The following is a 12,760-nucleotide window of genomic DNA, read 5'->3' as shown; positions in this document are numbered from 1 at the left end:
TGATCTTGTACCCAAGCCGACCATATCCCACATCTATGAAATTTAAAAGCCAGAGAGTGCAACTCTGTACTCTGATTTTGATTGCCTTTACCTTTCTTTCTGCTCAAGTCACTGTCTCTTCTTCCTGTCACTTGTTACTCTGTTAGGTTTATAAATATTCAGCATACTCGTGATCATCGTGTACTTACCAGAATCTAGTGGTCCATACAATAGATAACCCTCTTTCCCAGTCTTCTTGTGATATACTCTTTCCCATTTCGAAATGCCTCGAGATCAGTTAAAACCTCTTCTTTCTTCTTCGGCTCCATCACTAGTGACTGATACCTCGCTGCAAAATCAATAGGTAAAAGTAAGTACTCATGTTCTGCAAGACATTACTTACTTTTGAGATTTGATGTAAAATCACTTACCTTTTATGCCAACCATTGGCCAACCAACCAACCAACCAACCACGTCCGGACCTGATTTTCACACCAAAAACAATCGTCTGAAAAAAAATGCCTGTTATAAGTGGTTCTATTTTGGAATGTAAGCCCAATTAACCTCGGCCCAATTTAATATCCAACAAAAGTAAATCGCGTTGGTACCACGCGAGGCTCTCGTGGCTTCCCATGGGTTCGGGAACAAGGTAAAAGTCGGATCCTCGGGTCAGGGTCAACGTGGCACCTCCTTGAGAGGCGACGTGTTCTCAGTTATAGCGCTCTTTCCGACGTTTTGCTCTGTTTATTTTGGCCGTGAACTTACTCTCCATTCCCATCGCCATCTCTCTTCTCTTACAATTTTTTTTTTTTTTTTTTGTAAGTTTGTTCGCTCATCTCTGCGTCGAATTGCTTTTTTTTCTCTCCTGCCCCGATTCGAAAATGAGGACAATCGTTTCCCGTTTGATTTGTTACAAATCGTCTCTTTCCCAGTCACGGTGAGTGGTCTCTTCACCGCTCTTTTCATAACTCTGATCGCGCCTTAATCTTCTTCTAGGCGTCGATTGGTAGGTTCTCGGAAATTTCTAGAAAATTTGGAAGCATATAAACATCTGTGTCGGTAGAGTATTTGAGTGGAATGCGCATTTGTTTTGGTAATTCCTCATAGCTGGGTTGGTTGCCATGTTCTAGATTCTTAAAGATTAGGTGATTTGGGTGTAATTCATAATTGGTATAGTAGTTGCAATAGAGTTAAATTTAGATACTTGACTTAGCTTTCTTGTTCTATGCTTTTTTTTGGGTTATGTTGCATTAGGTTCGTTTCTGCCTCCAGTGGCGGGAGGTATCTCTCTACAGACTCTAACAAAATTGATGAGCCCTTCAATGTGGAAGAAGCTGAGACTGTACATGTCCCTCCACCTCCAACCGAGAAGGTATGAGTTTTGGAGGATCTTTACATTGTGATTAGCTGTTAAGATACTGCAATGGTGTTCATGAAATTGGAACTTACATGTTGGTGTTTTCAGCTGCTTGTTTTGGGTGGAAATGGTTTTGTTGGATCACATGTCTGTAAAGAAGCTTTGGACCGCGGCTTATCTGTCTCTAGCCTTAGCAGGTATCTGATCGTTTCAATAAATCTGTTCTATGTTAGATGTTGATTAACGGGTTTGTATTCTTAAGAAACCTTTTCTATGGGCTTTAGATCAGGTAGGCCGTCTTCACACGAGTCCTGGGCTACCAGAGTAACATGGCATCAAGGTATTGTTGTTAACTCTTCAACATGTTTCTAGGAAGTTGATACTTTTTTTCTTCCTGTGTGGTCATTTTCTTTATATATATCTCTTTTGCTCCAGGAAACCTTGTATCATCTGATTTATTGAAGGATGCTCTTGAGGGGGTGACTTCTGTGGTACGTTTTTTTATTTTCTTCTTCGTTTTAATGAATAAATGTGGAGATTTGATGACTGCCACAAAATATTAACTTATTGAATCAGTCCCGCTTTTGTAGATTGTATATTATTGAAAGTAATTTCGAATAAACCATTGCAGATTTCTTGTGTTGGTGGTTTTGGTTCAAACTCATATATGTATAAGATTAACGGGACTGCAAACATCAACGCAATTAGGGCTGCCTCAGAGAAAGGTACGAGTTCTTTTAGTTTGCATTGACCAGGGCTGTATAAATGCTTACAATCCAAGTTCTTTTAGATAGCCATGTATAAGAATTTTGAGATATCTATGTCAGATAGACACTGAGGGACCATATGATACTGAAAACCCCAGTCTTATGAAATTAGGTATAGTTGTTGATTGTAGGGATAATTGGAGCATGAAAATACAAGTGATGTGAATTAGTCTGCTACAACTTTAGACACCATGGCGTCCTACAACATTATTGGATTAGCAAGAGTTTACTGGCCTTTAACTGTGTTCCTTTTGTTGACCAGGTGTTAAAAGATTTGTCTATATTTCTGCTGCGGATTTCGGATTAGCCAACTACCTGTTGAGAGGATACTATGAGGGAAAGGTGATAATATACTTTTCAAACTACTGCTATTGCATAGCCCTTTTGGGTTAGTCTACGCTGTCTTAAGAATTTTTCATTTCATCCTTACAGCGAGCTGCTGAGACCGAGCTGCTCACAAGATTTGCATATGGAGGTATAGCTTTCATCTTACATCTACGAAATGCCCTCTGAAACTTATCATTTCTTATATTTGAAGTTTGGTGAATGTTGTGCAGGTATAATCTTGCGACCTGGTTTTATATATGGAACACGCAGTGTTGGAAGCATGAAAATCCCATTGGGAGTATTTGGTTCACCCATGGAAATGGTAAGTGAATCCCCTCGTTATTGCAAGGCCTCTCAAGATTGCCTCTTTATTCATAATCCTTGTGGCTTTTTTTTTGTAGGTTCTCCAACAAGCAAAACCGCTGAACCAGCTTCCGATAGTCGGACCGTTGTTCACACCTCCGGTGAATGTTGAATCGGTTGCAAAAGTCGCGGTTAGAGCTGCCACGGATCCAGTGTTTCCTCCCGGGATTGTGGATGTCCATGAAATACAGCGTTACAGCCAACAGAAATCGAGATAAGTCTTGTTTTGAAAGCTCGAGTATGCTTGTCTGTCGTTTTGTAGAGTTTGGCTGCTTTACTATGTTGGATTTCAATGGTGGAAACGACAATGTTTTCTCGTTTCTCTCGCCATATATTTCCCACAAATAAATAAAGAAGACAAGCTTTTTATTTTATTTATTAAACTGTACATCTCTAAGAGAGGAAACTACTTAGTAGCTCTCCAAAACTTTTCCCTACACATTATATACACACCACAACCACTAAACCTACTAAACACCAAACTCTGAAATTTTAATGCAAATACTGTTGTAAACACTCTCTCAGTTTTTGCAACGTTACAGGCTTTGAAATAAAAGAGTCCATACCATTCGCATAACATTCTTCTGAACTCTCTGCTAACGTATTTGCCGTCATCTGCACATTCCACAACCCATTTTTACTCTTCAGTTTTTTGTTTCTTTCAAGTTATGTATTAGAACACTCTATGTTTAATGTAATTCGAAGAAGTGCTCACCGCGATTATAGGCAGCCGGTTTGTTGATCGCACACAAACTTGCTCATTCTCCAATATATCTTTATCTACTCCGGCTTCTATAGCAGCATTCCAGTTCCCAGATTCTTCATATGAACGGATCAGTCTTGTAGCTTTTAAACCATCCAAAACCGGCATGCACACATCCTGTGAACCCATTTTTAATTATAAGCTTTTCAAATTAAGTGAATTCGAAAAACAGAAGCCTTTGGATCTTAAAGGGATTGACATACCATGAGTACCAAATCGTAGCTAGAGCGATTAATCGCGTTTATGGCTTCAACACCATTATTTGCAATATCCATGGTATGGCCTAACTGTTTCATCATCGACTTGGCAACCATGATGTTGATCTTATTATCTTCAACAAGCAAAATCTTTGGCTTTGATGTTTCTTTGAGATTTGTCTCGGCTTTTTCCTCTTCCCTTTGAGATGAAACTGTAAGCTCTGACTCCATTTCTAAAGTTCCACCTTCTGAGCTAGCCTGTGAACTGCTACAAGATTCAGATTCCTTAGAGAAACATCGACCATTTCCATTCTCATATTGGTGAGCTGATTCAGGACAATGACCAGAACTCGTTTCGAGTTTAGTTTCATCCACGTAGCCACCGTTTTCAACCTGATCAACCATCTCGCTTTGTCCAGTGTTGTTAGAAGGATCAGCGACAAAGCCATTGATGAGCTTAATAGGACTAGTAGTGAGCATGACTTTATGAGATAAGAATCCATTGCCAATGACCGGTCCGCCGTTAGAATAANGTTTCATCCACGTAGCCACCGTTTTCAACCTGAACTATCTCGCTTTGTCCAGTGTTGTTAGAAGGATCAGCGACAAAGCCATTGATGAGCTTAATAGGACTAGTAGTGAGCATGACTTTATGAGGTAAGAAGCCATTGCTGATGGCTGGTCCGCCATTAGAATATATAGATCCTAGAAGCGGCTTAAACTGGAAATATCCTTCGGTTGTGTCGTCTGGTTCGGATTGATGATCCGTCATATCAGAGAACTCATCTTGATCATCAGAATAATCATCTGATGTTGCAACTTTATAGGGCAATATGAATGTGAATGTTGAACCTTCGTTGACCCGGCTTGTCACAGTGAGTTGACCTCCCATTAACTCAACCTGTAAACAAACAGAGAAAGATTATAGAAGAACAGAGTTCTTTAATTTCTTGTCTTATGTTTTAAAATCTTAAACATAGTTACCAGCTGTTTACAAATGGCAAGTCCGAGACCAGTTCCACCATATTTTCGGGCATGATCAGCGCTTGCTTGCATATACTTCTTGAACAAACAAGGTAAAGCGTTTTCTGCACAAGAACACCAAAACATGGACTGCGTTAATAAAATTAGCTTTGTAGGCGTTTTTTTGCTTTCAATATTCTTAAATGGTTCGTTTGACTTGCTTGCCTGGAATTCCAATTCCAGTGTCATAGACGTCGCAGCGAATCCAAACCGAAGTCTCAGTCAAACCATTATCTACTTCAGCGTCTGCGTTCAATGCGTTATCTCTCGCAAAGGATGGTTCTGATATGACCTGGAGCTTGATCCCCACATGTCCATCATGTGTAAATTTAATAGCATTGCTGCAGAACGTTTTGAACAATCAGGAACCAAAACTTGTCATCATGCAAATAATAACTCAGGATTTATGTAAGAACCTTATCAAATTGGTGAGGATCTGCCGAATCCTTAGAACATCTCCAACTACCTGAACATAGAAGGAAAAAAGTTAAGATCACAAAGACTTTGCCACGTTAACTCTTTCAGAAATGTGATTTTTTGTGTAATGATCCGAACCTCAATAGGAACATCATCTGTAATGTTTCCTTCTAATGTCAAAGACTTCTTCAGTGATGCTGCAGCTGTCTGCAGCACGTGTTTCACCACTTCTCTTGGTCGAAACTTTGTAGCTTCTAGTTTCATCACACCTAAAAAAAACAACACACAAAGACTCAAATGGTCTGATAAATGATCGATCACACCACACAATCAAAACTTTGAAACAGTATATTCTACCTGATTCAACCTTGGAGAGATCAAGAATGTCGTTAATAAGTTGAAGCACCAAATCTCCAGAAGAGATCATGACATTCAACAACTGTCTTTGCTCTTTATCCAGTTTTGTAGTTGAAAGTATCTCAGCCATTCCCACCACTCCCGACAATGGTGATCTTATCTCATGTGACATCGTTGCTAGCATTTGTTTTGCTCTCATTGTCTCCTCTGTCAAAAAAACACACACACACAACACTTAGTCCAGTTTTCTCATGAAAGTTTCTGAAACTTGATTTTACAGCTCAAACAGACCTGTTATGTGAATGGTCTTGTTCAGTTCTGATTCCATTGCCTTTCTCACAGCGTTATCTTCTCTAAGTTTAGCCATTTTTTCCCTTTTCACTACCTGTAACACAAGAAGTTTATGTGAGGATGTGAAATGAGAAGATAAATAATAGATTTGGTTTAATATTCTCAGTTTACTAACCTGATCAGTTACTTCCATTCCCATGTAATTGATACCAATCTTCTCGCCAGCTTTGTTGTATACAGGCTCGACGTATATCAAAAACGTCTTTGATCCGAATAAGTCTGTTGTAAATGTGATCTCTCTCTTTGAAGCTTTTCCTTTCTCAAGAACTTCTCTCTTGAAATCTTCAGATTCTTTAACTCCACCTCCGTGGAATATCTCAACGTCTGTTTTTCCCAAAATGTCCTGAAATTAGTAAGAAACAAAGTTTTGATTCAAGCACATTTCCTCAGGAGAGTGATCAAAGAACACAACAGAACAAAAAGTTTTTTTTTTTCCTAACCTGTTCCCGCAAACTAGGATACTTGTTGTAGATGAACAAGTAGCGTAGATCTTTATCCTGAAACCCATAAGTAACAAAGAATCAGAGAAAACATTCATTAGTAAAAAAAAAACAAGATTACAAAATGATAATTTTACTTACCTGATGGCCCATAACAATAGGTGCATTCTGAAGTATGAAATGCAAGAAACCTTCAGCTCTCTTAAGATTCTGAGTTAGTTCTTGTACCGGCGCTGCGTGACTCTCCATAGTCTTCAAACTCTCATGCAGCTTCTCCACCAATCTCCTTTCTCTCTCGGTACTTGCTTCGAGCATTTTCTCCAAACTTAACGCCTTCTGTTTCCAATAAGCAACCGTGTCAAACTCCTCGTCAATCTCGATCTTTTTGCTATCGATCAAGGCATCTCGTTTCTTCTGCCTAAACTTGCGGAACAGATCACTGGTCTCATCTAAAACGGGAACATTCTCAGGCTCGTTGCTCTCAAACTTGTAATCTTCAATGATCTTGAGCTCTTTGGCCTCGGCTTCTTCTCTCTGTCTATTGAGATTCTTAAGCTCTTCTCTCAATAGCCGGACAGCGTTGTCTTGCATATACTCCCATTGTTTGACGAGGTTGGTCAGCTGAGATGTGCCTTGATGAGTGGAGTTCAGTAGGTCTGGTAACCGTGTCAAATCCGCAATGGTTGGTTTCTCTTCGATTGTAACTTCTTTCAACGTGTCTAAATCTCCGGCAGGTTTCTCAACGTTGAACTGTTTGTCAGCTTCGGTTCCAACATCTTCCGGCCACATGGAAGACAAGACTTCGACATCCATTTCCTCAATCTGATCAGTCTCCATCTCACAGACCATTTATTAAAGCTTCTCTTCATACAACAAAAGAAACAACACTAATGGACCAGACAAAAACTGAATTTTGCCTTTAACCAGAATCTTTGATCAGACACCAAGAAGAACCTGTAATAATTTTCACAATCAAAAAAGACAGATTAAGAGTCAATCCATCACCATCCAGAAGAATCTTTGATCCGTAAATGTGAAAAATACTCGAATTTTGCAAAAGAGGGACCACCAGAACTAGTGTGTGGACCAATTAGGATTAAACTTAGCGGGAAACTTCAAATAATGGATTAAAACAAAGATGAAAGAGCTTTGAAAAGCTGAAATATGCATAGCCCCCGAAGTTTTTTTTTTTTGGATCATTTTGTTTAGTTAGATTGAAATATGAACAAACTACATAACTTGGATTATAAAAAAAGTTACAATTAAATGAATACAATTAGTTTAACTGGATGAAACTTTTAAAGAGAAATGATCGGAAAACAGTTTGAAAAAAAAAAAAAGACAAACAAAAGATTTAATTAGATCATCACATATATAAACAAAAACATGGCAATGAGGGGATCATGAAACCTCTCAAAGAGTCAATGGCTGAAACAGAAAGAAATGTTTTAAAAACGAAAGACAAAAGCAGAGAAATCAGAAATGAGCTAGACTGCCGGAGAAAAAAGAAACAAATGAAAGGAGGGGCTGAGATAGAGATAGAGATCAGAAGGTTTACCTTTGACGACTCCGGTCACCGGAAAATCAAGAAGATAAAAAAGAAAAGAAAAGGGGGAATGAAGAGGGAGTGAGGTAGATCTGAAGAAGAGTCGTGGTCGTCGGGAGTAGAGTAAATAAACTTCAAATGAGCATTGGGAAGAGATTAACCAATAGAAGAGAGAGAGAGAGAGCATGTGAATTGTGAAAGATAGGTATTTTTAGTTTTACTACTACAAGGAGGAGAGAAGAAGAGCGAGAGAGAGCAATGAAACAAAAAAAAAAAAAAAACAAAAACTTGTGAAAGAGAGAGAGGAGCATGTGCATCCTCATGAGACAGAGAGGTCGATGTATATTATATTCATCTCTCTCTCTCTTTCTCTCAACCTTTCACTTCAGAGTATTCTAATGGCGACTCTCTCTCTCTCTCTCTTTCTTTCTCTCTGTGTGTGTGCACGTTTGTTTTCTTTCTCAGACCGAATCCGAGTTTAGTCCGAATGACACAGACGTTGACACGTTTCCATCTTTTTTTGTTGTTGTTGTCTCTCATAAATATTCATTCACAGGTCACAGCTCTAACTCTCTCCTTTCCAGTTTTGTTCTGCCTTTTCTTTACGTCTTTTCTACCTCACTGAGTTGACAACGGCGGCGCGTTTACGTCACTCTCCGAGTATATTAAGGATCATGACACCTTCTTCTCTTTTATATTAAACTTTGTATCATCACTTCTGTTACAACTTACAAGAAGTGGCGTCAATTGTTAAACCGTCTTAGGTTGGATTTTTTGTTCATTGCTGTCACGATAATCATCATTAATTAGTAATTTGGACAATTCTTTGACTAAAACCCTTTCGATTGTTCAACTCTTACCACTGACTTCGATTTGTCAGCCAACTAATAAGTTTGTTACTATTAGATTTTCTAAACAGAGCAATTCCTTCTTATTCTTATACCTCAAGCATTTAATGTTGAATTATAAACAAAAAAAAAAAAAAAACAATATACATTCGAAAAATGATACTATTCTATCAGATCATATACTGTATTAATGTGTGTTTGTATAATGTAGACGCTGTTAGAAAAAATGACGGATGATTAATTAGTTATTAGATGATCCGATTAATGAAAATAACGAAGAAAATAATTATTATTTCCTAGTTGTCAATAATTAACGAATGAATGATTTGTTTCTTTTTAATTGCCTTTACTACTCTTTCTTAAAAAAAAAAAATTAAAAATAATAAAGATTTATAATCATGTGTAGTTCTTTCTTTATATATAGTCTATAGAATGTCAATGTCGACGAAAGTACACAAATATTCGAATTGGGTCCGGGACATTCATGTTTCTCATGAATATCCACTGTTTAAGAAAGTGTTAGGCGATATGTGGACGGTGATCTAGCGTCAAGCGCCTAAAACATTTAGTCGGAATTTTAAACGTTTTAGACGTTTACAATATAAATATTATATATATAATATTATATGTAAAATTATATAAAAATATATGTTAGAAGAAATAAATAATAATAAATCATAAACTAAAATTAGTAAAAATACATTTCTTTAATTTAGATTAATAACATATAAACATTTATAAATATTTATATCAATATAAAACTTAAAATTTTAAATATATATAGTTAAAAATAAAAACATACATTAAAATAAAAATTTTGTGATTTTAGGTGGTCTAAACGGTCGTCTAGGCGTCTGTTGAGCGCCTAGCGCCTAGACGGCACCTAGGCGGTCGCTTAAACCGCTTTCTTAAACACTGTAAATATCAAAAACACATGTTACCCCAAAATGTATTATCGGAAATAGTATAATATTTCTTGTACTAATCACCTCCCCAAATCTTAAACTATATTCTACGGTTCAGTTTCAGTTGGAAGGTATGTATATGTTCAATTATTTGAATCTTCCACACACACATTACACATACAAAAGAAACGAAATCGTAAAGAACAATAAATAAGACCCGATCAAATCCTCACCAATTCAATGGAGCGGACAAACAACTGTATTTGGCACAAAACTAGTTGTCGAACTCAAAAATCTCATTTCTATAATAATAAATTTAATAATATTAGCAACTAGTAGTAGTACAGAACAATAATCAAAAGGTATATATATTAAACAAAAGGGTTCTTTTATTAATAAAATAATTAAGAAAAACAGCTAAGCCATTTCGATCGATGCTTATTACTCTCTAGTCTCTATTAGTCTTCCCCTCCCGATCTGAACGGCGCTCGGAGGCCTTTTTGTCCCGTCCCTTATATGACATGTGCGAGCCACACGTGCCACGTCATTCTTTATGACACGTGGAACTATCGTTTGACCAACACGTGGTCTAACCATTTTCAAACATGTTTCTTCTGTTTGCTCTCTCCCTCGCGCCAAAAAATAAAAATATTGGACGGTGGTGAGAGATGGGGATATGTTATTTTACGAGAATGTGGAGATATTAATTGGATGGGGACACTAATCCTTAAATAGCGGATTTGTTTATTACTACTAGTATTAATCTCTCTCTACTTATTTTTATTTAAGTCTCGATTAAAGCAGGACCATACTTTTCAGCTTTCTCTTCCTAATTATCCTTTACTTTTTATATCATAATCCATTACAAATATGTGTGTGTAAGGCTGGATTTGACATAGTATTAGTATTAGACTACTATTATGAACGACTTACTTGGTGCCATATATAATATAATGGTTTAAGCTTAAAACTTATTTGTGTTAATGAGCAAAGACAAAATATAGAAAATGTTTTCTGTATATTATCTATCGTAACAAATTTTACATGTATGTATTATATATACTAAATTGCACTAAACCAATTCCTAATAAATCGGAATTTAATCTAATAACCTTAATTAATATATATACAATCTAATACCCCTTTAAGATGAAGACGAGTAAAGCTTTGTAAAGCTTTGGTTAAGATGTCAGCAAGTTGATTGTTAGTACGAACGAACATGGTCTTGAGAATACCATCATCTACTCGCAATGTGAAGAACAACCTGATTATCACAATACAAATAAGCGGGAAGAGAGAAAGGTACCCGAAGCGTTTTCAAGATATATGTGAACCACAATAGCTCCTTGGTAATCACACTCATGGCACGATACTCAGATTCTGCAGAGCTCATCGAAACCATATCTTGCTTCTTGGATCGCCAAGATACCAAGGACTGACCAATGAAGATGGCATAGCCAGTAACAGAGCGCCTACTATCGGGACAAGCTCCCCAATCTGCGTCAGAGAATCCTCTAAGCGAGAAGTCATCATCCTTGCCATAGAATAAGCCCTGTCCAATAGTACCCTTCAAGTAACGAAGTACCTTGTGTGCAGCTTGAAGATGAAACTTTCGCGGAGCAGATGAGTATTGAGCAAGTTTAGAAACAGCAAAAGTAATATTTGGACGAGTGATGGTCAGATACTGAAGCTTTCCAATCAATCTACGATACTGCTTCGTATCCGTTAAAAGTGCAAGTGTAGAATCAGAAGGATGAGCAGGTTCAACCTCATAATCTTCATCACCCTCAGACACTGTAGCAACTTTCTTCTTCCTTCGTCGTGAGAAACTAGTCAAAGACATTTGTTGGTCTTGCTTCATGGGAACAGGATATGGCTTGCAATCCGAAAAACAAGTAGTCTCTAACAAGTCAAGAACATATTTCCTCTGAGTAAGACAGATCCCTTCCTCATTTCTGGCAATCTCAATGCCAAGAAAATATTTAGGTGGACCAAGATCTCGAAGCTGGAAAACAGACCTTGGTTGATCTCGTAGAGCAGAAGCCATAGTAGAATCTGTGATTGCAATTAGAATATCATCTACGTATACCAAAACTACTAAGAACTGACCATTTTCTTCTTTCACGAAAAGGGTATGATCACCATGACATGTGTCGAAGCCAAAACCCACAAGAGTAGTTTTAAACTTCAAGAACCATTGTCTGGACGCCTGCTTAAGTCCATAAATCGACTTGTGTAATCTACAAACAACATTAGGAGAGAAGACTTCACCTTGTAAGTCAGCATAGCCTAGTGGTAATTTCATATATATCTCCTCATCGAGGTCACCATTTAAGAATGCATTAGAAATGTCTAATTGATGTAAAGACCATTGCATCTTAGGTGCGAGAGAAAAAATCATCTTTACCGTTGCCATCTTTGCAACCGAAGAAAAAGTATCAGTGAAATCAATTACCTCTCGTTGAGTAAATCCTTTTGCCACCAGTCTAGTTTTCTATCTCACAATGCTTCCATCAGCATGATACTTGTTTGTAAACACCCATTTGCAACCGACAGCCACTTTACCAAGAGGTAAATCACAAACACTCCAAGTTCTGGTCCTTATAAAAGCACCAATTTCTTTCCCCGCAACATCAATCCATACCTTGTCCAGCCTAGCTTCTGAAATTTTTTTTAGGAATTTTCGACTTTGCAATGGTATTAATGAAAGCACAGAAAGGCTGAGATAAGTATGAATAAGAAATATAGTTTGCGAGTGGATATGGGGAAGTATTATTGGTAGTAAGAGTATTATTATTATAGCAATGAAAGTCCTGCAAATGGGAAGGCAGTTTTCTCTGCCTGGTTGGTTTAGGTTCAGAAGGAACAGAAACCATAGAAGATGTCTCATCATGATTGTGAGGAGCATTAGAAGATGATTGCACTAAAGGCAAATGTTCATCAATGATTTTAGCAGGGAGAGTAATATGAGGAAAGAAAGTCTTTGCATCATCCGAGATAGTGGATGATCGAAAAGTAAAGATATCTTCATAGAAAATGACATGTCGAGAAATTGAAACTGAGTATGTTTCTATGTCTAATAGCTTGTAGCCTTTATAACCTGAGGGATATCCTAAGAAA

The 12,760-nt window shown here is 37.4% G+C and overlaps 3 protein-coding genes across 3 annotated transcripts; 1 reads left to right on the top strand and 2 right to left on the bottom strand.

Annotated features, from left to right (window-relative positions):
- On the top strand, window positions 642-3,167 carry LOC104735085 (uncharacterized protein At1g32220, chloroplastic-like). Its single transcript, XM_010454803.2, has 10 exons — window positions 642-916; window positions 1,234-1,351; window positions 1,445-1,533; window positions 1,621-1,676; window positions 1,772-1,827; window positions 1,968-2,061; window positions 2,366-2,445; window positions 2,536-2,578; window positions 2,661-2,752; window positions 2,832-3,167. Exons 1-10 carry the CDS (start codon window positions 861-863, stop codon window positions 3,009-3,011), a joined length of 864 nt encoding a protein of 287 aa, XP_010453105.1. The 5' UTR covers window positions 642-860; the 3' UTR covers window positions 3,012-3,167.
- Window positions 3,085-8,130, bottom strand: LOC104735086 (histidine kinase 5). Its single transcript, XM_010454806.2, has 14 exons — window positions 7,900-8,130; window positions 6,483-7,295; window positions 6,342-6,398; window positions 6,017-6,244; window positions 5,842-5,935; window positions 5,551-5,757; window positions 5,332-5,462; window positions 5,193-5,242; window positions 4,942-5,117; window positions 4,738-4,841; window positions 4,316-4,654; window positions 3,760-4,146; window positions 3,509-3,673; window positions 3,085-3,408 (listed from the first exon to the last, which is right to left on the bottom strand). The coding sequence occupies exons 2-14, from the start codon at window positions 7,188-7,190 to the stop codon at window positions 3,286-3,288; spliced, it is 2,769 nt and encodes a 922-aa protein (XP_010453108.1). The 5' UTR covers window positions 7,191-7,295; window positions 7,900-8,130; the 3' UTR covers window positions 3,085-3,285.
- On the bottom strand, window positions 10,878-12,056 carry LOC109128318 (uncharacterized mitochondrial protein AtMg00810-like). Its single transcript, XM_019234464.1, has one exon. The coding sequence runs from the start codon at window positions 12,054-12,056 to the stop codon at window positions 10,878-10,880; it is 1,179 nt and encodes a 392-aa protein (XP_019090009.1).

This window comes from Camelina sativa, chromosome 13 (assembly GCF_000633955.1).
Source record: "Camelina sativa cultivar DH55 chromosome 13, Cs, whole genome shotgun sequence".
NCBI classification, from domain to species: Eukaryota; Viridiplantae; Streptophyta; class Magnoliopsida; order Brassicales; family Brassicaceae; genus Camelina; species Camelina sativa.
This window is presented reverse-complemented; position numbering and strand designations above follow the sequence as displayed.

Excerpts from the sequence above, each read along its gene's own strand:
- LOC109128318 (XM_019234464.1), bottom strand. The coding sequence starts at position 12,056 with ATGGCAACGGTAAAGATGATTTTTTCTCTCGCACCTAAGATGCAATGG.
- LOC104735086 (XM_010454806.2), bottom strand. The coding sequence starts at position 7,190 with ATGGTCTGTGAGATGGAGACTGATCAGATTGAGGAAATGGATGTCGAA. Across the intron at positions 6,245-6,341 it reads ATCCTAGTTTGCGGGAACAG|GACATTTTGGGAAAAACAGA; the intron begins GTTAGGAAAAAA and ends TACTAATTTCAG. Across the intron at positions 4,655-4,737 it reads TTGCCATTTGTAAACAGCTG|GTTGAGTTAATGGGAGGTCA; the intron begins GTAACTATGTTT and ends GTTTGTTTACAG.
- LOC104735085 (XM_010454803.2), top strand. The coding sequence starts at position 861 with ATGAGGACAATCGTTTCCCGTTTGATTTGTTACAAATCGTCTCTTTCC. Across the intron at positions 1,677-1,771 it reads CAGAGTAACATGGCATCAAG|GAAACCTTGTATCATCTGAT; the intron begins GTATTGTTGTTA and ends CTTTTGCTCCAG. Across the intron at positions 1,828-1,967 it reads TTGAGGGGGTGACTTCTGTG|ATTTCTTGTGTTGGTGGTTT; the intron begins GTACGTTTTTTT and ends AAACCATTGCAG.